Here is a 26,795-nt window from a genome sequence, read left to right on the forward strand (position 1 = left end):
ATTTCGGGTGCTGGTCATGGTGTCCGGGGTGAAGGTGTGGGACCCCCTCCACGCGGGCCTGATTCGCTCTCGTCTGAGTGAGCGCCACCCTGCTTCTGGCTTTGCGCCGCACTGCGCCCTCACACACCGCGTCGCCAAGGGCGCCGCTTGCCGGCAGAGTCAGCACCTGACGTTATCTTCGCCTGCGTTGACTCAAGGTACCGCGGAAGCCTTCCCGCCGCCCACAGACTCCAACTGGGGCGGAACGGACCCTCGCTGGCACGGGATGAAGGGGAAAAGGCACTGCGGCCGAGGAGACGGCATGATGGAGGACAGGCTGGAAAGTGACGGAGCGAGAAATGCCAAAATCACCCTCAGCTTCCCAGTTAGCGCCGGGCCCCTCCCGGCGTCGCTGACGTCATCCGGCTATTGCCGTAACTCTGCGTCATGCTCTTCCCCGCACAGACGCCGGCCTTCTAAAAGCTCAGACGAGGGCTCTCTCTGGAAACTGGACTCCACCACGGACATAAAGCACAGACCTTTTAAGCCCCCGAGGCGCGACAGCTCCCCGTCCTCGTCCCCCTCCTCCTCCCCGATGACCACTAACGCACTCATCGCCGGGAAGGACATCAAATCGCCACCGCCGCTCAAAGCGTCTCCGGAGACGCACTTTGCCAGGTCGGTGGGCGGTTCTTCCAGTTCCTCGTTGGCCGGTCCTCGTGGCTTGGACGGGTGGGACGAGCGACGCGGGGCGCTCAACGGCACAGCATCGCCCTCACGGACAGCCCAGATCCTCTTCAGCCTGGGCGCCGCCTCGGCCTACCCGAGAGGAGGGGGGGAGGCGGAACGAAAGGACAAAAACTCGGGGCGAACGCCCGGCAGGCTGGGAAGCCCCCACAGACCCGTCCCGCCTCCGCTCCACCTCCCGCCCCCCCTGCCGCCACCTCCTCCCCATACTCCTCCTCCTGTGTCCGAGGGCCTCGCCGCCCCCCCGCGATCCGCCTCCTACTCCCCCACCGAAAGCGCCGAGCCCGAGCTGATTTGCGGAGTGTGCCAGCGGCTCTTCAGCTCCGCCGCCTCGCTCACCGTCCACATGCGGTTGCACCGCGGAAGCCGCGCCCTGGGCTGCCGCTTTTGCGGCAAAGTCTTCATCCACGGCAAGAGGTTGCGTGCTCATGAGGCCTCGTGCGGAGCGCCGGGCCCCGCGCTCGCCGTGCGGCCAAAGGAGGAGCCGCTGGAGGAGGGCGAGGTGCGAGCGGGGGAAGGGCACACAGACACGGGCGAGACAAAAGACGGCCACGACGCGGCGGCCGTGCAGCTGCCGGCCGGCGACCGGAACCATTTTGTGAAGGTGGTGGACGGCAGCGTCATTTACTTCTGCTCGGTGTGCGAGCGCTCCTACATGACACTGTCCAGCCTGAAGCGTCACTCCAACGTGCACTCGTGGCGACGCCGGTACCCGTGCCACTTCTGCGACAAGGTCTTTGCCCTGGCCGAGTACCGCACCAAACACGAGGTGTGGCACACGGGGGAGCGCCGCTACCAGTGTATTTTCTGCTGGGATGCCTTTGCCACCTACTACAATCTCAAAACTCACCAGAAGGCCATTCACGGCATCAACCCGGGTCTCATCTCCAGCGAGAAAACAGCCAACGGTGGCTATAAGCAGAAGGCCAACGCCCTCAAGCTCTACCGCCTTCTTCCCATGCGCTCTCAGAAAAGACCTTACAAGACTTACAGCGACTCTTTGCACAATGCGCTGCTGATGTCACCAGCCGAAGCCCCTACGCTCCCCCCGCCCGGTCTGGGCTGCGCTCTGGGACCGGCGGACCTGCCCAGTTTCATCGGCGGGGCAGAGAGTGTCAAGCCCGACCCGGACGGCTTTTCTGGCGACGCCGCGGCCGCCGACAGCAAGCGCGCCACGTCGCCATCCTTCCCCCAAAGAACGGACCTGGCCAGACCTCGGAAAAACGTCAGCGAGGCCCACGACTCGGAGCTGCTCCCGGGCGTCTCCAAAGCATCCGGTAGCACCAAACCCAAAAGCCACAGAGGTGCCAGGGCCACAGACTTATACGGTGTTCCTTCCGTGATTGCATATGGACACACGAAACCCTCGGTGATCGTCCGCGGAACCGCCGTGTCGTCCTCCGTCATCGTTCACAGCAAGCAGGTGGCCCCTGGGGGTGAGCAAAACCAGCTTCCTGACGTCAACGTGGGTCAGCACTCCCTCAAGGGCGGCTCGAGGTCCTGCAAGAGACGGCGGGATTGCACCGACGGACTCAGGAAGAAGTCCAGAGACCGCTCGGAAGCGGCAACGGACTCGGGCAGCCCCTGTTTGAAGTCCAGAAAGTCCCACAGCAAGAATGACGAGTCCGAGCCACCCTCGGTAAGCTCGCCGGTCAAAGTGACAGGCCCGCTGTGCCAGATCACCGTCCGGATTGGAGAGGAGGCCATTGTCAAGCGAAGCATTTCCGAGACGGACCTCAGGAGAGACAAAAGCTGCTCCCCTCCCAAAGCCAAGTCTTTGGTCCATCATCCACGCCAGCGCCACATCCGACGGCAAGCTAGCCGGGAGGCCCATGCGGGAGGAGGCAGCAAGGAACAAGTGTGGCAGAACACGGGCAACTCTCCCGACGAGTTGAGGGAGTACAACTTCCGGCGAAAGGTGCGCGAGCGGGACCAGGACCAGGACACAGAGGACAACCTCTGGCGACCCTACTACGCCTACAAGCCCAAGAAAAAGGCCCAGGCCCACTTGCAGAGGTTCAAAAACTGGCAGCGAAAGCTCAAGTTTAAACGTGCGCTGCGGCTGAAGAGGAGGGCGGAAAGGCTGAAAAAGTGCGGAGGGACGCCATGCGCTAAGGAGGAGGGTGGAAAGCCGTCTGGGGCTGACAAGGAGGGAGGTGAAAGAGACTTGAAGGATGTCTGTACCGAAGTCGCCGACGCTTCACTGCCGTCCCCCAAACCTCCTCCCGCCACCTCCGTTTCTCCTTCGGGACTCAAAAGGCACACTCGGACCGCCGGAAATGTGGCCGAGTGCGCCACCTGTGGCTGCTGGTTCTCCAGCCCCAGCAAGCGGGACCAGCACGAATTGAGTCATCTTCTGGAGTTCGTGTGTCTCTTCTGCAGAGCCACGTTCCCTTCAAGGGACGAGTTGGAGGACCACCAGAGAATCCAGCACCCCAAGCCCACCGACACGTCCTCGGGCCTTCCAAAAACGCTGCTGGTCGAACAACCTGATGCAGCCAAACCTGAAAAGGAGGGCCGTGTCGACTCAAGTCATTCCAGTCCCGCTGGCATGAGCAGGAGAGCCCTGTCACGCCACACCTGCGCACAATGTCACAAGGTCTGCAAGACGTCCTCCGCGCTGAGTCGGCACCTCCGTCGTCACGAATTCAGCACTTCGCCGGGTCGGGACAAAGAAGATGACGTTCCACAGCCCGACGCAGCAGACTTGAGCAGAGACCCGCGCCCTCCGAAAGGCCAGGTGGTCTCAGTCATCAGCTACTCCACCGCGGACCCCCCAAAAAGCGCTGAGCCGTCGTCACCGGACTGCCACGATGAACCGGCCACCCAGCGCCGCCTAACGGAAAATGCTGAGCAGCCCAAGGACCTGGAACCCCAAAGCACGCCCGGCCAACAGGCCAACGAGAGCCCGGTTAACCTCGCCCTGGCTACGCCCCCTTCTCTTCAAAGCGTGCTAGTTATGAACCACCCTGAATGTTTGGACTATCGCACGCCAGGCAAACGGAGCTTGGACAGGGTGGCGACCCCGAACACCTCCTCTGATGTGCCCAACGCGCCGCAGACCAGAATAACCGCCGCCTCTCCCCTTGTTTCCATGGCAACTGTTCACAGCTCCGGTCGGGGAATCGTGACACCGGAAGGGGTCATTGTGGACAGAGAGAGGCGGGCCCGCAGAGCTATGTCTGTGCACGGCGGTTTTAAGGCACTCCCGCCGGTCCAAGATCTCCAAGTCCGGTCTCGATCTCGCAGTTCGTCTCCAAGTGAAGCGCAAGACCTGACCATGTCCTCCATACTAGCTCGAGAGAGGGAGATGGAGAGGCAAGCACTTCGAAAGCGGGACATCGAGAAACATCGAGAAAGGGGCAAAGACAAAGACCGAGGGAAAGATATGGACGGGGTCCAGCGCATGAGGCAACCCGAACATACACCGGCGGACTCGACGGCCCTGTTAGTTCCTAAAGAGGAGCCTTTGAGTCCAGCACCGTCCCCCCAGCACATCCCGTCTCAGTTTCAGACCGGTACCAATGGGCCCCCGTTGCACAGACACGCTGCAAAGTCTTTCACCACAGCCAACCAAGAACTGGACAGGCTCACGTTGCCCGGTGGGGCAGATCGGCCCTCGGCCCATGCTCTCCTTCTCCCGCGGCCATTAAAACCGCCTGAGCCCCGCCGCCAGGAAACTTCAGAGGATGCGCGGCACGCGGAGGCGCCACTGGTGTGCTACCCTGTCCAGGATTTCCCCCTTCCCCTGATGACTCCGGACAGCTACCGGCCAGCTAAGAAGCAGCAAGACAACCTGCTTGTGTCCAACTACCCTAGCAGAGCGCTTCCCATCAGCCCGCTGGGAAAGATGATGGTCCACAATGGCACCGACTTGGCCAAGCTCCCCTTCTATCCAGACCCGTACCAGCTCCTCTACGGGTCCCACCTTCTGGCCTACCCGTACAACATGGCGGCTCTTCCTGTGGCCCTCAACATGGCGGCACCCGGCGCGGAAAAGGTAGAGCCTCTGCCCTTCCTGCCAGCCATCTTCAACTACACGGCCGGCGCGGGGCCCTACGTGGGCGCCGCGTCGCACCCGCTGGTGGCCAACCCCAGCTTCTACGCCGGTGGCAAGAAGCAACGAGATGGCAGCGCTCACAAACCGTAGGAGGGCAAAACCATTCTTTTACAAGGGGGATAGGACTGGGGACCCCTCTGCGCCTCCTTCGTCCCACTTTTGTTCTCTGCTGTTTCGCCGTAGTGTGTCGTAGTTCTAGAATTTGATGCTCTTATCTTGACTATTAGAATAAGCACTGCCTACAGGGTGTATTTCAGCCGGCGCCTGAGAGCGAAGCAAGTCCAAGCCAGTTATTCGCAGTTCTTGCAAAAGGTTTGGGACCCAGGGTTAAAATTCAGGATGGGGGCGGGTCACCTTCACATTTGAAATCTTCTCCCGCCACCCTATTTTGTGAGTTGTGAATGTGAACTGGATAGGCGGGAACCTGCGCTGGACATTGCGTTGGTGTGGAGGACAGGTCATAGGTCACGAGGAATGCGCCGTTCCCCCTCTCGTTGTCCTGGCGAAGGGATACGTCGTCTGCAAACGTGCACGAAAACTCGTCTTGACACACCGTGTGACTTTTTGTGGCCAGACGACACTGTAGGATGTGTATAGCCTAGTTTCACAAAAATAGTTGTGTCAGCGGTGGGCGTGGGGTGGGGTGGGGTCGGGGGGGTGGGTACTTGTAGCTGCTTTGAATATGTAGCTGGTCACTGGGTTAAGAAATGCAGGCTGGTAACTCATGCACTTCCATTCTTCATCTCACTTTCTTGGCAAGAGAGAGGAAATGCAACGCCCCCCCCAGCCCCTTTTCCAAACTCCTCACTTGGAGTTGATGGAGTAAACATTTCGAATGGAGTCAGGGTATATGCGTTATTTCAAGAAAATGAGGTTGAGCTCAACAGCCAAAGTGATGCCCCCCCGTGTGCTTCTCTTCCAGTATCTCCTGGATGTTCGATTAAGTTTCCGGGCGAGCCCACCCACCCCCCGTTGTGCAAAGCTGACTTTGAGTGCAGGGGGTAGCTAAGCCTCAACCTAAAAATACGAATGTAAAATTCAGTCCTGCGGTCAATGAAGTACAGCTGTATTATGGTCAACTCCGAAAATCCCTTTGAGCATTTTGTCAAAAACCTCGAGATCCAGAGACCGGGATGCCTTTTGTCCTTGTTAGGGGACGCCCCACACACACTAGTACCCGCCACTGCTATGTTCCCATCGCGAAGAATGGCACTCGTCCAGCAAAACTACAATCGGTGCCATCAAAGATCTGGCATTTTTAATTCCGTGAATCACACACCCGTGAAAAAGCAGACTTTTGGGTATGTCCTACCCATCTTCCAAAAGATGCTCTTCTTTAAAAAAAAAATCCCCAAATCTCGTTCTTGCACTGTACGCACTTTTAGTAAGCTCTTTTTTGAGTGATTATTATTTTGATTTCTTGACTTTGTTTTATCTTGCAGTACATGAAGCATATAAGCCAGAGCTACTGCCTTGATATTGCTAAACGTCGAAACAATGTGAACATATTTCATTTCTTATTAACTCATTCACTGCCATTTCCAAATTCATTCGGGAATTGAAAAGCATGACGTGAAGCGCCATTCCCGAATTTGTTTGGGTTTTTCTTGCGTGGGGGTGTCGATAAAGCGCTGGTCAGACCTCTGGCAATGGCCTTTTGTCCATGCTAGCGCTTTGTTACAGCTTCAGCTGTTGTTAAAGCGCTATCTAAATCAATATGTATCTATTGCATTTTGTACAGCCGCCCCATTTCAAGCTCCGATAACTCCAGATCCATATAACTTAGGAATTAACTCTTATTTTTTCTGATGAAAGAAAATATTCTAGGGTTTCTTACGCTGAATTGAATGTTTATGTAGTCCTAAAACTCAATATTTTGTGGGTCCTGCATTTTGAGTGAAAATGACAAAAACCCTGGCACTGGAGTGGACACATTTTTGCACATTGTCTGGCAGTCAATAAGTTAAGCCCCTTGTATAATGCACTACACCCCACTTTCCCCCCCAAGATCTCTGATTTTTTTTAATTATTATTATTTTTTGGGTGGTGCGGAGGGGTGTACGTGGGGGTTACTTGTGAGAAAGAGGTTACTTGTGACTGGAGATCCAGGATATGGGCGATATGCTCAAAGGGCTTTCGAGAAGACACGCTTTCAGTTCATCTTTTTTATTTTGTTTCACCCAAATAATCTTATTAGCACACAATATCATAGTCTGGTATATGTATATACAGTAGCGCTAGCGACACGTCGATAAACTTGGGTTCCACAAAAAGCATGAGCGCTACTCGCTTCCTTCCCGTCTCTCTGCTCCAATCAATCTTGACACTGTGTGCACACAGCTTCTTTTGGGGTGTGTGGGGGTACTTGACCCCCCCCACCACCACCTTTCTCGTCTCAATCTTCCATGTGTGACTTTTTCCGCTTGTCACCCGACGGCCCAAGATGGGATGAATTTTGTCCGCCATCTTTTTGTTCTTCCTTCCCCTGGGAGCGAGCATTGAAGCGTGTGACGAAAAAAAAGCCAAAAGCCGCAAAGTCACTCAACATACGGGCCAGCCGTTATTACGTCGTTGTAATGATGGTTTTGATTTCTCCGTTACAATGAGAAAAAGTCTCGCGGTCTCTGAGGCGACGCAATATTCCTCTAATCCATTCCCCGTAGCTGTGTTTTCGTTTTGTATTTTTTTCCGGACCACAGTTTCTTGTGTCATACAGACCAAAAGCATGCAAATGGCCTGGTGTCATCGTGACCGGACCGGACTCTGGTGGTGTTTTGCAAGTGTCTGCTGTATATTTTTTTTTAAATGAATGTGCCTCTGCCTTGATATTTAAAGAATTATCTCCAGTCAAGACGTGGATCTGCCAGATTTCCCATCTTAAGGTGCCTTGCGACGGCATAAGAAATTAGATTTGTAAACAAACGTGGCTTTTGGGGGGGGGGGGGGGGGGGGGGGGGGTTAGGATGAAGGGGGTGTTTTCTTTTGATATCATTTGGAAAGAGATCTCACGTCTTTGTCTGCTACGAAGCTGTTCATAGATGTAGGGGTGTGGCTCAATGTTTTATTTTTTTGGGTGGGGGGTATTGTGCATCATGTCTAGGAGAATACTGTGCCATAGAGAACCTTTGAAATATGTCCCTAATTTTTTTGGAAAGAAAAAAAGAGATGTTTTTATGTTACCTGAGGATTTTGTCTTTAGATTTGATACGAAGGCTTCTAGCCTCAGCGTTTCCAAAGTCTGTAGTTTCCTTTTTCCGAAAAGTCTTCTTGACGCTGAAGTCTGCCCCACGCCCCATGTCTGTCTCTTTGCTGCAATCAAACAAAAATAAAGTATTAACCTGATGACCCAATGAAACAAAGGCACCTTTTTTGGTTTTTAATCGGACCACCGATGCAGTAACATGACATCATTCTGATAAATAATTGGAAACTCCAATTTAAAGGACAACAGACACCATTTTTTGTTTCCTAACCGACATAAAAAAAAACGTTTTATAGCATCTAAAATACCCAAAACTGATATTTTTAGTCAAATGCAAAACACCAATAAAAATGACTTAGTCTCCCAAAACTGCCAAAATGAGCTTGAAACTGGGGAGCTTCGTGACGTCACACCAGGATCCTACTTCACAAACTGCCTTGCTCCAGAATCAAAGCAATGGCTTCAGAGAGTTCAGATTCGGAGAATATGCTTTCTTGTTACTCACCCAGTTATCAATATGATTCAAATAGTTGTGAAGAGGAAAGGATAAAGGTTTGCAATCGGTTAAAGAAGTCCTTCCGTATCAATTCGAGCCGTCGAATGTAGCGCCCAGAAAATGCACAAGATGGCGCACAAGCTCTGTTGGAAATGGGTTGATTTGTCCGCTGGGAATTTGCGTAAACTTACACCTCTATGCGTGTTACCGGAATTGGCTGCGACACACAATGATTCACCATCGCGTTATTTATGTAGTTTTCCTTCTGATTTTGCGATCAACACTGTGTTTTCAGATGAAAAAAGTACCCAAAATGCATTGTGTGTCGCTTTCTTGGTCACGGGCGTTCCCTCCGTGACGTCACTTAGGGGATCGTCATCAACTCGAAAACAAGACTTCCTGAATATTCAGCGCGAGCCTTAAAATATAAAATATAGCTATACAGTGAGACCTCAGCTTACGAACTTAATTGGTTCCCAGACAGAGTGTGTAAGCCAAAAAGTGTGTATCACAAAAAAAATCCCATAGGAAACCATTAAAATGGGAATAATCCGTTCCCAGGTTTCGATAAAATATACTTTTCAACTAAATAAGCCTTAAAACTACACACAACATACCTTATTCTATGTATAATAAATGTGCTATTGTATTGTAATGAAAGAAATACACTGCACTGTATAATAAAGTCACTTTATTTACATTTGTGATGGTCGTTGATGGCTCTTAATTGACACTTGTTGCTTTCTGACTTGTAAGGTCTTACGAAACTGAGGCATCACATTATCATTCATCATGTTGATGATTCTCACAGCCTTTTCTGGATGGAACTGTTCAATAAAAGCCTGCACAAATCAAATCCTCTGTGTTGAGGACCTCATTATGGTCAGCAACAAGCTCCTCAATGTCATCTGCATCCACTTCGAGTCCAGTAGGTGCTGGCAGAGATTTTATTACAACAAAAGGCGCAAGTCCGATGATTCCACGGACGCGGAATAAAACGCGTCATTAGTCACGTGAAAGCATCGACTAAATAACGCCTTTGTGTAAACTTTACACAAAGGCGTTATTTAGTCGATGTGAGAAACACGAACGAGGTGTGCGTTTGTGGCGTCACATGTGCACACCGCGGCTGTCATGTGAATCTCAGCCTGAAACATCTCACGCTGTGTGTCACTTCGCTGAGAGTAACATTCTTCATTTCCACCATCCTTCACCTAAAAGCTTTACACAAAGGCATTATTTAGTCGATGCTTTCACGTGACTAATGACGCTGAAATTGTCACGTGCGAGTTGACAGCTGGGGTGGCGCCGCCGCTCGCGACACTTCAATTACATTTCATTTCAACGAGTCGCTGAAGCTTTACACTGATAAAGAAGTTTACCAAAAGTCGAACATAATGTTCATGTGAATAAACGGTCACATTTATGAAGTGTAAATTAAAAATGAATGGTTGAAAACACTTGATAGGATCAAATCACGAGTTCCCTTATTTAGGGCAAAATTAAAACATGAAACCGTTTTACCTTTACATTCTCAAATCTAGCTTATTAACTCATTCACTGCCATTCCCAAATTTATTCGGGAGTTAAAAAGCATGACTTGGAGCGCCATTCCCGAATTTGTTTGGGTTTTGGTTTTTCTTGTGTGGGGGGTTCAGATAAAGTGCTGGTCAGACCTCTGGCAATGTTTTCCCTTCCACGAGGGGGCAGCATTTGCCTTTTGTCCATGTTAGCGCTTTGTTCCAGCTTCAGCTGTTGTTAAAGTGCTTTATAAATCAATATGTATGTATTGTATTGTATTGTATTTTGTACAGCCACCCCAATTTCAAGCTCAGATAACTCCAGAACCATATAACTTAGGAATTAACTCTTTTTTTCTGATGAAAGAAGAGTCGAATATTTCTTACGCTGAATTGAATGTTGATGTAGCCCTAAAACTCTAAACCCTAAAATTATGTGGGTCCTGCAATTTGAGTGAATATGACAAAAACCCTGGCAAAGGAGTAGACACATTTTTGCACTTTGTCTGGCATTAAATTGAATGAATGAGTTAACTTGTCAATCCATAGAAAATGTCCTAAATTATCACATGTTTAACTTTTTTGATGAAGTAATTGATAGTTCTCATTTGGTGTAAAATAAAAATAAGCTATATCATATAGACCAGGGGTGTCAAAGTCAGTTTTGCCGCGCCCACCTTGACGTGACGGTTTACTTCCGAGGGCCGTTATGAATTTGGGGAAACCATTAGTATGTTTCATCCCCTCCACATACAATATTACATACAGAGTGCATGACAACTTCAAGGACAACCGACGTCTCCGGACAAGTTGTGTCCATAATTTGTAAAATGGCTCAAAATGACTTCGACTGAGCGTATTTTAAGATTCCACCGCATATAGCTATATTTTACGTTTTAAGACTCGCGCTGAATATTCCGGAAGTCTTGTTTTTGAGTTGGTGACGAGTCCTCACCCTACGTCACTGAAGGAACGCCCCCTGACCGAAAAAAGGATACATTGTAGCAGTCCTTCCATCACGTCAATGCATTTTGCTGTACTTGTTCAGTCTGAAAACTTCATGTTGCACCAAAAAGAGGCAGAAGATGGTGACAAAGCTCCGTGTAAGGAATTAATCAGCCTGTGGAAACGGATAACTCAAAATGTCACGGAATAAATTATTTAATCGGTTGCAAACATGTATGCTTTCCTCTTCAGAACTATTTGAATCATATTCATTACTGGATGAGTAACAAGAAAGCATATTCTCCGAATCTGAAGCCATTGTTTTGATTCTCCAGCAAGGCAAGACGTCTTGGGGTGACTTCACGAACTGGGTGCGGGACCATCTGAAACTGGCCACTTCCAGGTTCATTTTTTTTGCAGATTTTGGACACTTTAAGTCATTTTTATTGGTGTTTTGCATTTGACGAAAAATATCATACTGCGTGTTTTGGGTATTTTAGATGCTATAAAGCGTTTTTCTGATGTCAGTTAGGAAACAAAAAAGTGATGTCGGTTGTCCTTTAATGAATATGTATCTTTCAAATCTGAAGTAAAAAGTAATGACAGTTTGAATGCCAGCGTCAGATGGAACGAATGTTTTACGCCGATGCGAGTTGTTTTCCCCCTTCCACCAGGGGGCTGCATTTGACTTTTGTCCATGTTTACACTTTGTTACAGCTTCAGTTAAAGCACAGGTGTCAAAGTCAAGGCCCGCGGGCCAAATCTGGCCCGCCACATCATTTTTTTCGGCCCGCGAGAGCAAATCAAACTTGTTAAATTCCATGATGATTGCTAAAATCTGAGCCAAATTTTCATATTTTTGGATGTCAACCACAATAAAAGTCATTATTCTTGACTTCAGATTTGAAAACAAGTTATTCATTAATTTGCTGTGTGCTCTATATGTAATATTTGAAGGGATTTAAACATTCTAATGGGTTCCCCACATTCATAACGGCCCTCGAGAGGAAACCATAACTACAATGTGGCCCGCGGCAAAAAAATGACTTTGACACCACTGAGTTAAAGCACTATATAAGTCAATATGTATGTATTGTATTGTATTTTGTACATCAGCCCCCATTTCATGCTCAGATAACTCCAAATCCATACAACTTAGGAATTAACGATATTTTTCAATGGAAAAGGAATGTAAAAAAATGAGAAATTAATTTAAATGTCTATCTAATTGTGTTATTCCGGGTTGAGTGAACGCTGGCTCGTGTGGCTATTAATTATCTAGCTAGCTAGCTATTAGTTATCGATTATCTCGCTAGCTAGCTAACTTTCTGAGTAATTTCGGGTTGAGTGAACAATGGCGCATGTGGCTGCCGCTGCTCACCCGCAGAAAAACGTATCCTATGACTGTAAAGTGACCTTGAGAGTTTTGAAAGGCGCTTAGAAATGAAATGTATCTTCTTCTTTTCCTTTCGGCTTTTCCCTTCAGGGGTCGCCACAGCGAATCAATGTCCTCCATCTATCCTGGTTTTGTGCATCCTCTTCTCTCACACCAGCTACCTTCATGTCCTCCTTCCTCTCTGTCTCCTACCTGGCAGTTCAAGGCTCAGCATCCTTCTGCCGATATAGTCACTGTCTCTCCTCTGGACATGTCCAAACCATCTCAGTCTGGCCTCTCTGACTTTCTCTCCAAAGCCTCTAATATGAGTTGTCCCTCTAATGTACTCATTCCTGATCCTATCCAACCTGGTCACTCCCAAAGAAAACCTCAACATCTTCATCTCTGCTACCTCCAGCTCTGCTTCCTGTCTTTTCTTCAGAGGCACTGTCTCCAGTCCAAACATCATCGCTGGTCTCACCACTGTTTTATAGACTTTAGAAATCAAATGTATAATATTAATTATTATTATTATTGTTATTATTGTAGTTTACGTAAAACAATTGAATTGAACGTTAGCATCATGGGACTTGACATACTTGATTTGCTTTCGCGGGCCAAATAAAATGATGTGGCGGGCCAGATTTGGCCCATGGGCTTTGACTTTGACACCTGTGACTTAGACTGTATTTTCTACCATTTCGATTGGCTTAAACGTGTGTGTTTAAACCAACCTATTTTATCCAATACAATAAAAAAGCTTGACAAAGAAAATTATTCAACTCAAATACATTTAAAATAAGGTGATTAAATATTGGCGGAATTTCACAAGTGTCAAATGATTTGTTTTTCAATGTAAAAACTGAATATATTTGGCGTGAATTGATTTTCGACTCACCCATACGCAGAGGGAGAAAATGGCAGGAAGCGTCTTCAGCGACTTTGCCGCCGCTGCCCTTTTGCATGATGAACCGTGCGTCGGCCTCATTTGTTTAACCTCTTAGTCACGGCGTCCAAATCAATAGGGCGCCAGCTCTCTTGCCCTCTGGACCGGCACACAGTCCAGGACGACACTCCCCAGGAAGCTCTCGGAAAGCAGCTAGACTGGCATGATGATGGCGGTTGGACCACTGCTGCTCGCTTGGAGCATCATCGCACTGGCGTGCGGAGTCCAGGGGAAGGTACAGCACATTCGCCATTGACCCTCGATGACAAAAATATACATTTTCAGTGGCTTGATCATTTCCGCACACTTTAAACACATTTAGCATTTTCAAACAAACTAGCTTAATGCTAATACACATGCTCATGCATGTGTGTGTGTGTGCATGCCTTGGTGTATATGTCTGTCATGGTCGTGGATTCAATTCTGGGTTCCGGTCTTCAAATGTGGGTTTTCTCCGGGTTTCCTCCCACATTCCAAAAAAAAAACATGCATGGTGAGTTAATGGAGCACTCGAAATTGTCCCATGGTGTGATTGTGAGCAAAAATGGTTGGTTGTTGGATTGGATTGGATTTGCCTTTATTAGTCTCACAGTGGAGAAATTTACATTTGACAGCAGCAAAGTGATGAAAGGAATGAAAGTAGAAAAACAAAATACATGAGCTGCTGGAAAGGCATCCACTCTCGGGGCGCCGTCTTGAAGTCAAAAGAACAAAAAAAAAACTAAATAACAAATAATATGACAGCATAGAGACAATATGACAAAACAAAGACACACAGAGACATTCATTCTTCTTCTTGTTGAACCCTACAATTGTGAAGTGAGCGGTTCAGGTTGTTGTCCCCCGTCTGCTGCCCAAATATCGGCTCCCTTGTGAGGGGAATCCAGCCCCTCGCAGGGCACACACAGACAAACAACCATCCAGGCTCACAATGCCTCACACTTGGGGACAATTTCAAGTGATCCTTTATCCTGCCACGCATGTTTTTCGAAAGTGGAAAAAACAGAATACCCAGAGAAAACCCACGCAAGCATGTGGATGAAATAAGAACTCCACACTGGAGGGTCTGAAATTGTATCCGCAACCGACGCTGTGGGAAATATATGTGCCTGACCAGTCGCCCAATGTTTCACCCCTATGGACTGTAAAGTGACCTTGAGTTTTGAAAGGCACTTAAAAATGAAATGTATTATTATTATATGGATTATATTTGGCATGCATCCAAAGCATTTGAAATGGAGGAAGGTGGTGGCACATCGCAACTTGACGTGGGGTCTGAAAATCCTGGCCCGTGTCTGAAAAAGCCAACTTAAGTTAAAATGCTTGCAAGTGTTTGCATCTGATTGGTTAATAATTGTGAGAACAGGTCACATTCATCGTTTGAATCACTTTTAGCTGTCACACAAACCTGGTATTTAAACAGAAAGTGTGTCAAGCTTTTATCTCAACTGTAAAATATGAAATGTCATTGGTGGACTTGCAGAACATTGGATTATTATTATTTTTTTTTTCAGAAACAAGTATCGGGCAGCACGGCTGTGTACTTGGGCCAGCCCAGAGACACGTGGAGGCCAGTGATTCATATCGCCGTCAACCTCACCAAGATAAGAGAGTACGTTGCAGGGCACACTTTTTCATTCATATATATATGGGCCGGCGGGTGACCAGACAGGTAGATCTATGTGCAATCGATCGATCTCGTAAGATTGATGGATGCTGTCCCAGCTAACAGAAGGTGGGGTACATGCTAAAGTGGTTGCCGGATAGCCACAGGGCACACAGATGGATGGATGGATAGATAGAGAGAGGCAGGCAGATAGATGGACGGATAGATGGATAGATCTATGTGCAATCGATCGATCTCGCGAGATTGATGGCTGCTTGTTGCGCTAGTCATTCTGGCAGCAGTCCTAGAGTTTTAACAGCAACCAAAATGGTAACTTTTCGTAGCGCTTGAAAGTACTCACGAGATAAAACTGATGCACAGCCGTGTCAATTATTGGTCTGGGAAATCGACAAACATTTTATTCCGCGCATGCTCTTAAAAAGGCTTCACAATTTCCGGGTATCACAGAATCAGCTCGTTTCGCAGGTGATATCAATCATGAAATTTCCCCAATCGTGTCTTTGCCTCACACACACATTTACACACGCACACTCAACAATGCTGTCACAGCTGACAGAAGGTGGGGTACACGCTGAAGTGGTTGCCGGACAGCCACAGGGCACACCCCGAGACATATTTTATAAAATAAATAAAACAAAAACAATAAAAACGTCGCTTTGTCACAATCACGCCTATGGATAATTTGGAGCGAATCGACCATGGATGTTTTGGGAGTGTGGGAGGAAAGCAGAGCTCTTGATGTCGAATGACGCGAGCAAAAGACGACACGCGGCAGTGTTAGCGGAGGTAAATATGATTTAACGTGTCGTGGCTCACTTTTATCGGCGTTTGTCAACAAAGGGGCGTTGCGGGAGACGGTAGAGTGTTTTTGGGGAACTCTGGCGATGATTTTCTTCCAATTCGTTTCATGAAGACGTCCAGTAAAGATGACGTCAAGTAGGCGTCGACTCAAGACGATACACGTCATTGTCGAGCGTCACTCAATCGCCGTCCGTGCGGTTCAATAACATTTCTAATCATGCTCTATGTCGTATGGTTGCAACATGGGTCGGGAACCTTTTTGACTAAGAGAGCCATGAAAGTAAAATATTTAGAAATGTTATTCAGTGAAAGCAACACACACACACACACACACACACACACACACACACACACACACACACACACACACACACACACACACACACACACACACACACACACACACACACACACGCGGCCACTTTTCAACAAAATGTCAGAATGTTAAAATAACTGTGATAGTACTCACTGTAACTGCAGCTGATAATTTGTTTATGACTGCTATCCCATAGTTGACGAGAAGATGGCTGTTCTTTATTTTCTTGACATTACGTTGGGTTGTTCTCACTTCCGGTATTCTTTACTTTCTGCACTTCGTTATTTCAGTTTCGTTTTACTGAGAAGACGGCGATGATCGACATGCTTTATCGCTGTACTGTTTAGCAAGCAAAAGACAAAAGGACAAAGACCAAAAAGTTCTATTTCGGACAGAAAGCGGGCAAAGTGTTCTACGGTGGTGGTGGTGTCATTGGTGATTCAGCATGCAAGTGAAATCACATTAAAGAATGAACCATCAGTACAAAGAACCGGAGTCCTCTGTTTGGAATGGAAGCACACTCACTGTTAACATGAATGGTTTTCCGTTCTACGTGATTGGTAAAAATGCAGCCAAACAATCGGAATGAAAGTCAACTTGCCAGGTCCATACACAGTTATTGCTCGCTAGCGTGCATACTGCTCATTAGCATCCGCGCTAGCTTTCTGTTGTCTCTCACAGATGTATATTGATGCTAGCATGAGCATGGGGCTTGTTAAAATGCCACTGACATTCGACTGTTTCATTGATTGTATTGTTTCATTGCAAATTAGAATCAGAACCTTTTCTCTCCACAAAGGGGAATCCTCCGGTGCATTCAAGCTGAAGTGTACTCACCATTTTTTTTACTCGTCGGTTTATTTAAAAAGCATTCACCTGTTTCAACATGACGGCCAGTATCATCCAATCAAAATTGCGCTTTCCGCCAACCTAGGTCACTATCATCCAATCTTTCCGCCACCTACAGCCTCGACAGGAATTGAACAGCGAAAAAGTGAGAATATGTATTTAGTTTTATCGGCGAGCCATATACAATCATCAAAAGAGCCATATAAGGCTCGCGAGCCATAGGTATCGCTGGGTTACAATATCCAATTCGAGTGGCTCGTTCACACTTTCAATCTTTTTTTTAATAACGCTTGTTCTGCCACAAACTCAAAAGTTTGGCCAACAGTTTGGCACATTGTCAGGAATGGGAAAAAAAATCGCTGTGTGTGATGATAATGATTCTTCTTCCACAAATCTGCCTTCGAGAGACAAAGAGAATACTGATTCTGTTGATTAATTTTTAACCGCAGTGTGACGGTGGAACAGATAATTTCTTGAAAGAATACTTCCTTCACGACATTCGTTTGCTTCGTAACGCCTCAATTTTTTTGGCCGCCTATGAGCGCCAGGGAAAAAAAACAACTTTCGTGCAGTGAAATCAAGATTTTGCTGTCTGCTGAATTCAATCCGTCTTCATTTGGATCCCACTTTCCCAACAGTTGGATCCTTAGCAAAATGATTGACAGAACACCGAACACAGAACAACAATCTGACACGTTAAAGAAAACAATGATGATCCATCCATTTTCCGTACTGCATTAGGGTCGCAGGGGGTGCTGGAGCCTATCCCAGCTGTCTTCGGGCACAAGGCAGGGGAAAACCCTGAATTGGTTGCCAGCCAATCGCAGGGCACACAAAGACGTACAACAGTCACTCTCACACCTATGGACAATTTGGAGTGGTCAATCTGCCTGCCATGCATGTTTTTGGAGTGGGAGGAAACCGGAGGACCCAGAGAAAGCCCACGCGGGCCCGAGGAGAACATGCAAACTCCACACAGGGAGGCAGGACCGGTACGCGAACCGGTGACCTCTGCACTGTGAAGCCGGTGTGCTAACCACTCGACCACCAGGCCGCCCCAATCTGCCACGTTAAAGAAAACAGAAAACAGCTCGCTGGCCCTATTCCCTGGCTAACACTACCCTCGAGTGGGATTTTCCATGCCCATGTTTTGGTTCTTGCTGTGTGCAAGCACTCAAGAGCGGGTAGGGCGGTGTTTATGATTTTTTTCCGCAGTCCGAACTGTCCGTAATAAATCAATAGATTACAATTGTTCTTATGAGTACCATTGCTCTGTTTTTTGATTCTATTTAACGTACAGTTTATTATTGGATTGGATTGGATTAGATTTGTGTGTGTATATACTTTATGCTGTAAAATAGTTAAAAGGTGATTTTGAAAAAGTTGTTTTCTAGACTTGGAACGGATTACACATTTTTATATTGATCACAATGGGGATTCCTGTTTCAGTTTTTGAACAAAGTCATTTTTGAACAGGTTTTGGAACGGATTATGGTTGAAAACCGAGGTTTTACTGTGTTTAGTTATTTATTTTCTCCTGTGACCTTTTGTGTGCTTTCGTTTAGCATCAAGTCATCCTTCCAGTTCAGGACGTACGACCCGGAGGGCACCATCTTCTACGGGGACACCAAAAATGGCAGGGATTGGTTCATTTTGTCTCTAAAAGATGGAGCCCCGCACATGCAGATCAGCCGCAGCGGTGTCCACGTCAACGTGGCAGGCGGGCCGAAGCTCAACGACGGGCGGTGGCACTTGGTGAGTTCCGCCGTGCCTCGTTGTAAGCTTACGATGGGTCTGCAAAGTCGTGGTCGCACTTTCTTTCCACATGTAAATGTTCAGTCCTGTCGAGGCATTCTACAGTTTGGTACTTAAAGGACAACCGACATCACTTTTTTGTTTCCTAACTGACATCAGAAAAACGTTTTATAGCATCTAAAATACCCAAAACACACAGTATGATATTTTTAGTCAAATGAAAAACACCAATAAAAATGACTTAAAGTGTCCAAAATCTGCAAAAAAAATGAATCCAGAAGTGGCCAGTTTCAGAAGGTGCCGCCTCCTTGTTCGTCATGTCACCCCAAGACGTTTTGCCTTGCTGGAGAATCAAAACAATGGCTTTAGATTTGGAGAATATGCTTTCTTGTTACTCATCCAGTTATGAATATGATTCAAATAGTTCTGAAGAGGAAAGCATACATGTTTGCAATCGATTAAATAATTTATTCCATGCCATTTTGAGGCAACAGTGGGGGGAAAAGTATCACCAAAAAAAGAGGCAGAAGATGGCGACCATACTCCGTGTGAGGAATTAATCAGCCCGTTTCCACAGGCTGATTAATTCCTTACACGGAGCTTTGTCGCCATCTTCTGCCTCTTTTTGGTGCAACATGAAGTTTTCAGACCGAACAAGTACAGCAAAATGCATTGACGTGATGGAAGGACTGCTACAATGTGTCCTTTTTTTCGGTCAGGGGGCGTTCCTTCAGTGACGTAGGGTGAGGACTCGTCACCAACTCAAAAACAAGACTTCCGGAATATTCAGCGCGAGTCTTAAAACGTAAAATATAGCTATATGCGGTGGAATCTTTGTTTAGATACGCTCAGTAGAAGTCATTTGAAGCCATTTTACAAATTATCGATGCAACTTGTCCGGAGGTGTTGATTGTCCTCCAGGACAAAAAAAACAGAGTAATGACATATTTCACAAGAATGCAGAAATCTAAGCAGTTTTAATTGTTTTTAATTCAACACATGGTGTGTCGCTTCTTCTGTTATATGTGCTGTGGCCACCAGCGGGCAGACCTCAAGTCTTCTCGGTCTAATCTACAAGAAAATGTGGAATGAGTCAATGGCTGCATTTTTTTCCTCACCTCTGTTTCTCCCTGTTGTGGCTTCCAAGCTGGAGCTGAGCAACCACGGCCATTATGTGGTCCTAGACGTGGACGGCTCACTCGAGCTGGTCGTCGGCTTGCAGTCTGATACCATCGAGGAGGTCGTTTCGGGGTCCCTCCGACTTGCGCTTGGCGGGATCCTCATACCGAAAGAGAGGCTGGTTGTTAAGGTATCGAGAGACTGCTGAAGATGCTGCAAAGTCACTTTGGGAATTTGTTTCCTATTACATAAAATATGTTTGAAGAAAAGTGCTGAAAATGTGTGCAAAGACCGGGAGCAATTTTGTACTGAATTGTTGAGAAATAAATTGTGCTTTGAGGAGGACTAAAAGCTAACCCACATAAGCCTTTAAGGAAAAGGTGACTCCTTGTTACGTTAGATCACAGGTGTCAAAATCAAGGCCCGGGGCCCAAATCTGGCCCGCCACATAATTTTATTCGTACCACTTTGCCAAGTGCCATGATGCTTGTTAAAGTCACAACCTAAATTTCAAATTGTCACATGTAAACCACAATAACAGTCATTCTACATTCTTCACTTCTGTATGTAATATATATATATATATATATGTGTGTGTACGTATGTACGTCGTTGGTATGTATGTATGTATGTATGTATGTATGTATGTATGTATGTATGTATGTATGTATGTATGTATGTATGTATGTATGTATGTATGTATGTATGTATGTATGTATGTATGTATGTATGTATGTATGTATGTATGTATGTATGTATGTATGTATGTAGACGTGGCACAATTTGAAATTTGCGTTTGGACTTTAGCAAGCATCAAAGTACTTGACATGCTTGATTTACTTTTACGGGCCGAATAAAATGATGTGGCGGGCCAGATTTAGCCCTCGGGCCTTGACACCTGTGCTCTATTGAATAGCATATTACATACAGAATATTCCACATACGTACGTTCTGTATGTAATATTCTATTCAATAGAGCACTGGTGTCAAGGCCCCAGGGCTAAATCTGGCCCGCCACATCATTTTATTCGGCCTGTAAAAGTAAATCAAGCATGTCAAGTACTTTGATGCTTGCTAAAGTCGAAACGCAAATTTCAAATTGTGCCACGTCAACCACAATCACAGTCCTTATTTTAACTTCAAATTTGTCTTCAAATATGAAAACTAGTTATTCGTTAATTTGTTGTGCACTCTATATGTAATACGTGGGGAGGATTGAAACGTGCCCATGGCTTCCCTAAATTCATAACGGGCCCTGAGAGGGAACAGGAACTACAATGAGTTGACACCCTGACTTTAGATAGCCACTTTGCTAATTTGCATCTAGATGGCAAAGTTCACTGTTTTGGTGGTGTTGTTTTTCTTTTTAACCCAAAAGAACATAACACCTTCAATATATTCTCTAGGATAGTGAGTTTTTGCAGGCCCAGGAGGTGCCACCGTTCAGGCTTTCAAGACTTTTTAAAAACCATTTTTGCCTTGCAGTTTGAGCCACAATTGGACGCCTGCGTGCGGGAGGGAAGCTGGCTGAACCTTAGCATGCCCTGGGAGATGGACGTCGATGAGCTTCAGCCGTGCCATCAAACCCTCCGACCCGGCAGCTTCTTCCCCGGGAACGGATTGGCCATTGTCAACGCTTCAGGTGGGACCACAAATAGGAATAGCGGGATTGGGGGGGGTCCCATGCATCCTGTCTGAGGGTCGCAGGTATGTCGAGAGCCGCCGCCCCACGGTCATCTTTGGGCATGAGGCGCGAGATGCCCTCAAACGGTTGCCGGCCAATCGTCACCAATGGGACTCACTTCATGTCATTTCATGCAATGGATGCTGTCATTTCAATAATACTACTACTACTACTACTACTACTAATAATAATAATAATAATAATAATAATAATAATAATAATAAATTTCATTTTCTACTCCCTCTGCAGTTTTGCAGATGGACCTCGAACGCAGCGTGCCCATTGAATTGTGGGGAGATTTCACCAAGATGGACGGGACCATCTTAAGCATCTGGACTCCGGGGCACGCGCTCACGTTGGCGCTTAGCGCCAATAATAACACCAATGTGCGTACGTGACCCGGATGTGAAAAGTTGTTTCCGGCAAGAAGCAGATCGCGACGTTTTTCCCGTTTTGTTTGCTTTTGCGGATTTGCAGAAAGTAACGCTCTCATTCGGTGGTCATTTGGTGATACTGAAAGACAACTTCAAGAAGCTGGAGATGACCTTCGGGAGCGATTCGCTTGAAGTGCGACACGATGGGGAGGATACAAAGGAAATCTTCAGCCCGCTGATGCACGTCGGCCTTTTGAACGCATTGAGAGAAAGCCACATTGCCATCGGCGGCCTTATCGGTAAGATCCAAATACGGCGACGCCTCCACTTACTGGCTAGTCTTTGAGTCACAACCCATTGCAGCCACAACCTTTTCTCCAAGGTTGTCAGGGGGACACCACCAGGCCTTGGCCGTACACTGAGAGCAACAAGTTATTTTTTCTCATGGCCAAGCTTTCAAGAAATATTCTGCATCCGTGGACATAAAGTTGCCCAATACACTACATGTAGGAGCGGGAACACCCCAAAGTAAAGAGCAGCGTATTGCTGAAAACTGTATGTTTTCAGGTGTAACACTGCTTACCACTAGATGGCAGACATCACTTAGGACAAGGGTGTCAGACTGACACCCTTGACACTGTCAGTCATTTTTTGCCGCGAGCAGGCCACATTGTAGTTACGGTTTCCTCTCAGGGGTCATTATGAATTTGGGAAACCATTAGAATGTTTAATCTCCTCCACATATTACATACAGAGCGCACAACAAATTAATGAACAACTAGTTTTCTAATTCGAAGTAAAAATAATTACTGTTACTGTGGTTTACATGGGACAATTTGAAATTTTGGTTCACACTTGTACTTATGTACTGTAAATATGGGTTGATGCAATACAGCTACATATATCAATATACGTTTCTTAATACTTGCACTATTTACAGTTTTTTATGAAACGGTTTTGCACATTTACAGTATACATCTCAGTCTGCTGACATTTTTATTTTACTATGCTTAGAATATCTCGTTTTTCTATCCTTTCACCCCTTGCCCCAACCCACCCCCTTTCAAATTGCTGATGTGGACTGCAAATTTCCCCATTGTGGGACGAATAAAGGTTTTATTATTATTATTATTATTATTATTATTATTATTATTATTGGATATGCCTTTATTAGTCTCACAGTGGAGAAATTTACATTTCACAGCAGCAAAGTGATGAAAGGAATGAAAGTAGAAAAACAAAATACATGAGCTGCTGGAAAGGCAGCCACTCATTCTCATTCTGATTTAGCAAGCATCATGGAAGTTGACATGTTTGATTTGCTTTCGCGGGCCGAATAAAATAATGTGGCGGGCCTTGACTTGGACACCTGCTGTGTACCTAAAGTGCACAGCAAATGAATGAATAACTAGTTCTCACATTTGAAGTAAAACATAATTACTGTTATTGTGGTTGACATGGAAATGTAGCCACAGGGGGGCACAAGCCAGTGTCTTGTTGTGCCGGTCCCAAGCCCGGATAAATACAGAGGGTTGTGTCAGGAAGGGCATCCGACGTAAAATCTTGGCCAAAACAAACATGCGGATCAAACCTCTAAAGATGGAGGACACTGATTTGCTGTGGTGACCCCGTCAAGGGAAAAGCCGAAAGGAAAAGAAGAGGTGTCAAGCTGTGACCGCAGCGCTTCACGAAACGCAAAGCTTCATTTGAAAGTCATTTTGAAAAAAATGTTATCGAAATAATTGGACAGAAAGCGATTGGAGTCCAGTTATCGAGTATGCGTGCAGGGTTACTACCTGCCGCCGCTCGGCCGACGTTTGCCTTGCCGCCTTCCCTGAACAGGCAACAAAGATGATGAGGAGGTGATGGGCAGGTTTGGACTCCAGATGAGGAACGCTGAAGGACAGATGGTGGTTGACTTTGCTAAGAGAATGGAAATGGCTATTGTGAATACTTTCTTTCAGAAGAGACAGGAACATAGGGTGACCTATAAGAGTGGAGGCAGAAGTACACAGGTAGACTACATTTTGTGTCGACGGCGCCATCTAAAGGAAATCAGTGACTGCAAAGTAGTGGTTGGTGAGAGTGTAGCCAGACAGCATAGGTTGGTGGTGTGTAGGATGACGCTGGCAGTGTGGAAGATGAAGAAACCAAAGGCTGAACTCTGGACAAAATGGCGGTGGAATGGGGAGGTGCAGGAGTGTATACAGAGAAAGAGGTTAGCAAAGAAGCAGTGGGACACTGAGAGGACAGACGCACAGTTAAAGTAAAGGTGGCAGAGGCCTATGATGACTTGTATGCTAGGCTGGACAGCAAGGAAGGCGAGACTGATCTTTACAGGCTGGCGAGACAGAGAGACAAAGATGGTAAGGACCTGCAGCAGGTTCGGGTGATTAAGGATAGAGAAGGCAATGTGGTTCCAGTAGTGTGATGGCAAGATGGAAAGAGTACTTTGAAGAATTGATGAATGAGGAAAATGAGAAGGAACAAAGAGTAGAAGACATGACTGTTGTGGACCAAGACGTAGCAAACATTAGCAAGGATGAAGTGAGGAGGGCGCTGAAGAGGATGAACGGGGGAAAGGCACTCGGGCCTGAGAGTTGTACTAACTACAGAGGAATCAAGTTGATGAGCCATACAATGAAACTCTGGGAAAGAGTAGTTGAAGCTAGACTAAGAGCAGAAGTGAACATTTGTGAGCAACAGTATGGCTTCATGCCAAAAAAAAAAGAGTACGATAAATGCCGTGTTTACTTTAAGTATGCTGATAGAGAAGTACAGAGAAGGTCAGAAGGAATTGAATTGTGTCTTTGTATATCTGGAGAAAGCGTACGACAGGGTGCCCAGAGAGGAGCTGTGGTATTGCACGAGGAAGTCTGGAGTGACAGAAAAGTATGTCAGAGCGGTGCAAGACATGTATCATGACTGTAAGACAGTTGTGAGGTGTGCTGTCAGAGGATTTTAAGTACTTGGGGTCAACTGTCCAGAGCAATGGAGAGTGTGGAAAAGAGGTGAAGAAGCGTGTCCAGGCAGGCTGGAGCGGCTGGGGAAAAATGTCATGTGTGATGTGTGATAGAAGGGTTTCAGCTAGGATGAAAGGAAAAGTGTATAAAACCGTGGTGAGACCAGCCATGATGTTTGGACTGGAGACAGTGCCGCTGAAGAAAAGACAGGAAGCAGAGCTGGAGGTAGCAGAGCTGAAGATGTTGAGGTTTTCTTTGGGAGTGACCCAGTTGGATAGGATCGGGAATGAGTACATTAGAGGGACAACTCATATTCGAGGCTTTGGAGAGAAAGTCAGAGAGGCCAGACTGAGATGGTTTGGACATGTCCACAGGAGAGAGAGTGACTATATCGGGAGAAGGATGCTGAGTCTTGAACTGCCAGGCAGGAGACCGAGAGGAAGACCGAAGAGGAGGTTTATGGATGTGGTCAAAGAGGACATGAAGGTAGCTGGTGTGAGAGAAGAGGATGCACAAAACCGGGATAGATGGAGGACATTGATTCGCTGTGGCGACCCCTGAAGGGAAAAGCCGAAAGGAAAAGAAGAAGAAGTGGTTGACATGGAACAATTTGAAATTTTGGTTGGGACTTGAGCAAGCATCATAGCACTTGACATGCTTGATTTGCCTTCGTGGGCCGAATAAAATGACACCTGTGATTTAGGCGAACGCAAATAGGACTCACAACGACTTTATTTATATAATGATTTTGCTGTAGCTGTAAGAAAGCCCTTGACAGAATCTTATTGTACTTCAACTGTTGAGGAATTGAGCAGAGATAACTGCCTTGTTACCAGTTCATTCCTCAGTCACACTTTTGTAACAATCCATAAGATGTGTCGGTGCCGAAAGATTGTTAACTTTGCCACTGTCCTTCCTTCACTCCTCAGGTGAAGACAACGTCGGCTCTCACTTCTTGACAGGCTGCCTGGAGAAGGTCCGGGTCCAAGGAAACGATGTGGACCTAGATCGGGCGATCAAACACTGGTCCATCTCCTCTCACAGCTGCCCCGTGTGAATCGCAAGCCCTCTTGCTTACGCAAATACTTTTGCATAATTCAGACAGTGACAGATTTGAGATAATTGTGCAAGATAGACTTTGGTAAGGTAAAACATGTCTAAGAATTGGAAAAAATGCTGTCACCTTGGACTCGGTATATGGCGTTTCTGCTCCTCCTCATGGATTTCTGAAAATGTCTTCTATGTGATGTCATGTGCTGATGCGCAGCAATAATTGATAGTCTTCTGCTTTAAATTAATTTCATGAAGGATTTGTATTCGCAGCAAATTATCTTAATTGGTCTTGATACATTTCAAAGAAAATTTACAGCCTGAAAGAAGAGGGTTGCCTCAATTATTAGTTAATGTATGATAATGACAACAGTATGTTTTTGTTGTAGGTGATGAAAAAAATATGTCAACGCTGTCAATTTAAATACGCTGTTTATGTATTGTAATCAAAGTTTGATTTATATAGAAAAAAAACAATCAATGAACCAGGAAAAAGCTCCGTCCCTGTGTGGAGGTTGCATATTCTCCTCGGACAGGCCTTCGTGAGTTTTCTCCGGATACTTTGGTTTCCTCACACATTCTAAAAACATGCATGGCAGGCTGGTTGTTCCTCAGTGTGACTTTGAGTGTGATGGTTGTTCGTCTGTGTGTGACCTGCGATTGGCTGTCAACTGATTCAGACTATCCCATGCCGACTGCCCGAAGACAGCTGGGATAGACTCCAGCACCCGCCACTGCCCTTGTGTGCAATAAGTGGTTCAGGAAATTGATGGATGGCTAAATCTTTTTACATTTGAGAGTTTGATGGTGGGTAATTAATATAACATACATTACGTCGCTTTTTTTCTTTTTCTTCAACGATGTAGCTGCAAAAATTTAAATGACACGAAACCAAGCAAAACAATGAATTGCAAGAGATGACAAATACAACGGACAATAACAGTATACTAAGACAGACATATTCATAAAAACATTGATGAAGTAAAA

At 46.5% G+C, this 26,795-nt stretch overlaps 2 protein-coding genes and 1 long non-coding RNA gene across 6 annotated transcripts in view; 2 read left to right on the forward strand and 1 right to left on the reverse strand.

Moving 5' to 3' along the window:
• The window catches only part of zbtb4 (zinc finger and BTB domain containing 4), a 41,285-nt gene extending 33,546 nt beyond the window's left edge, over positions 1-7,739 (forward strand). For all 3 annotated transcript variants that reach the window (XM_088990884.1, XM_088990885.1, XM_088990883.1), the window contains one exon: positions 1-7,739. In XM_088990884.1, the coding sequence (XP_088847010.1) occupies positions 17-4,876 (4,860 nt within the window). In that variant the 5' untranslated portion in view covers positions 1-16 and the 3' untranslated portion in view covers positions 4,877-7,739.
• LOC148902387 (uncharacterized) lies at positions 7,738-16,459 on the reverse strand. 2 transcript variants are annotated; one of them, XR_016114294.1, is made up of 3 exons: positions 16,168-16,459; positions 13,223-13,528; positions 7,738-11,124 (listed from the first exon to the last, which is right to left on the reverse strand). It is a non-coding gene; the product is annotated as an uncharacterized LOC148902387 (long non-coding RNA). The 2 variants fall into 2 exon arrangements; XR_016114293.1 differs by lacking the exon at positions 16,168-16,459 and adding an exon at positions 15,714-15,812.
• Positions 13,369-26,422, forward strand: shbg (sex hormone-binding globulin). Its single transcript, XM_088990890.1, has 8 exons — positions 13,369-13,505; positions 14,785-14,882; positions 18,429-18,618; positions 19,766-19,927; positions 21,223-21,379; positions 21,671-21,807; positions 21,899-22,094; positions 25,688-26,422. The coding sequence occupies exons 1-8, from the start codon at positions 13,434-13,436 to the stop codon at positions 25,813-25,815; spliced, it is 1,140 nt and encodes a 379-aa protein (XP_088847016.1). The 5' UTR covers positions 13,369-13,433; the 3' UTR covers positions 25,816-26,422.
• Positions 26,423-26,795: the final 373 nt, after the last annotated feature.

This window comes from Hippocampus bargibanti, linkage group LG02 (genome assembly GCF_051943395.1).
Source record: "Hippocampus bargibanti isolate YZ-2025 linkage group LG02, ASM5194339v1, whole genome shotgun sequence".
NCBI lineage: Eukaryota > Metazoa > Chordata > Actinopteri > Syngnathiformes > Syngnathidae > Hippocampus > Hippocampus bargibanti.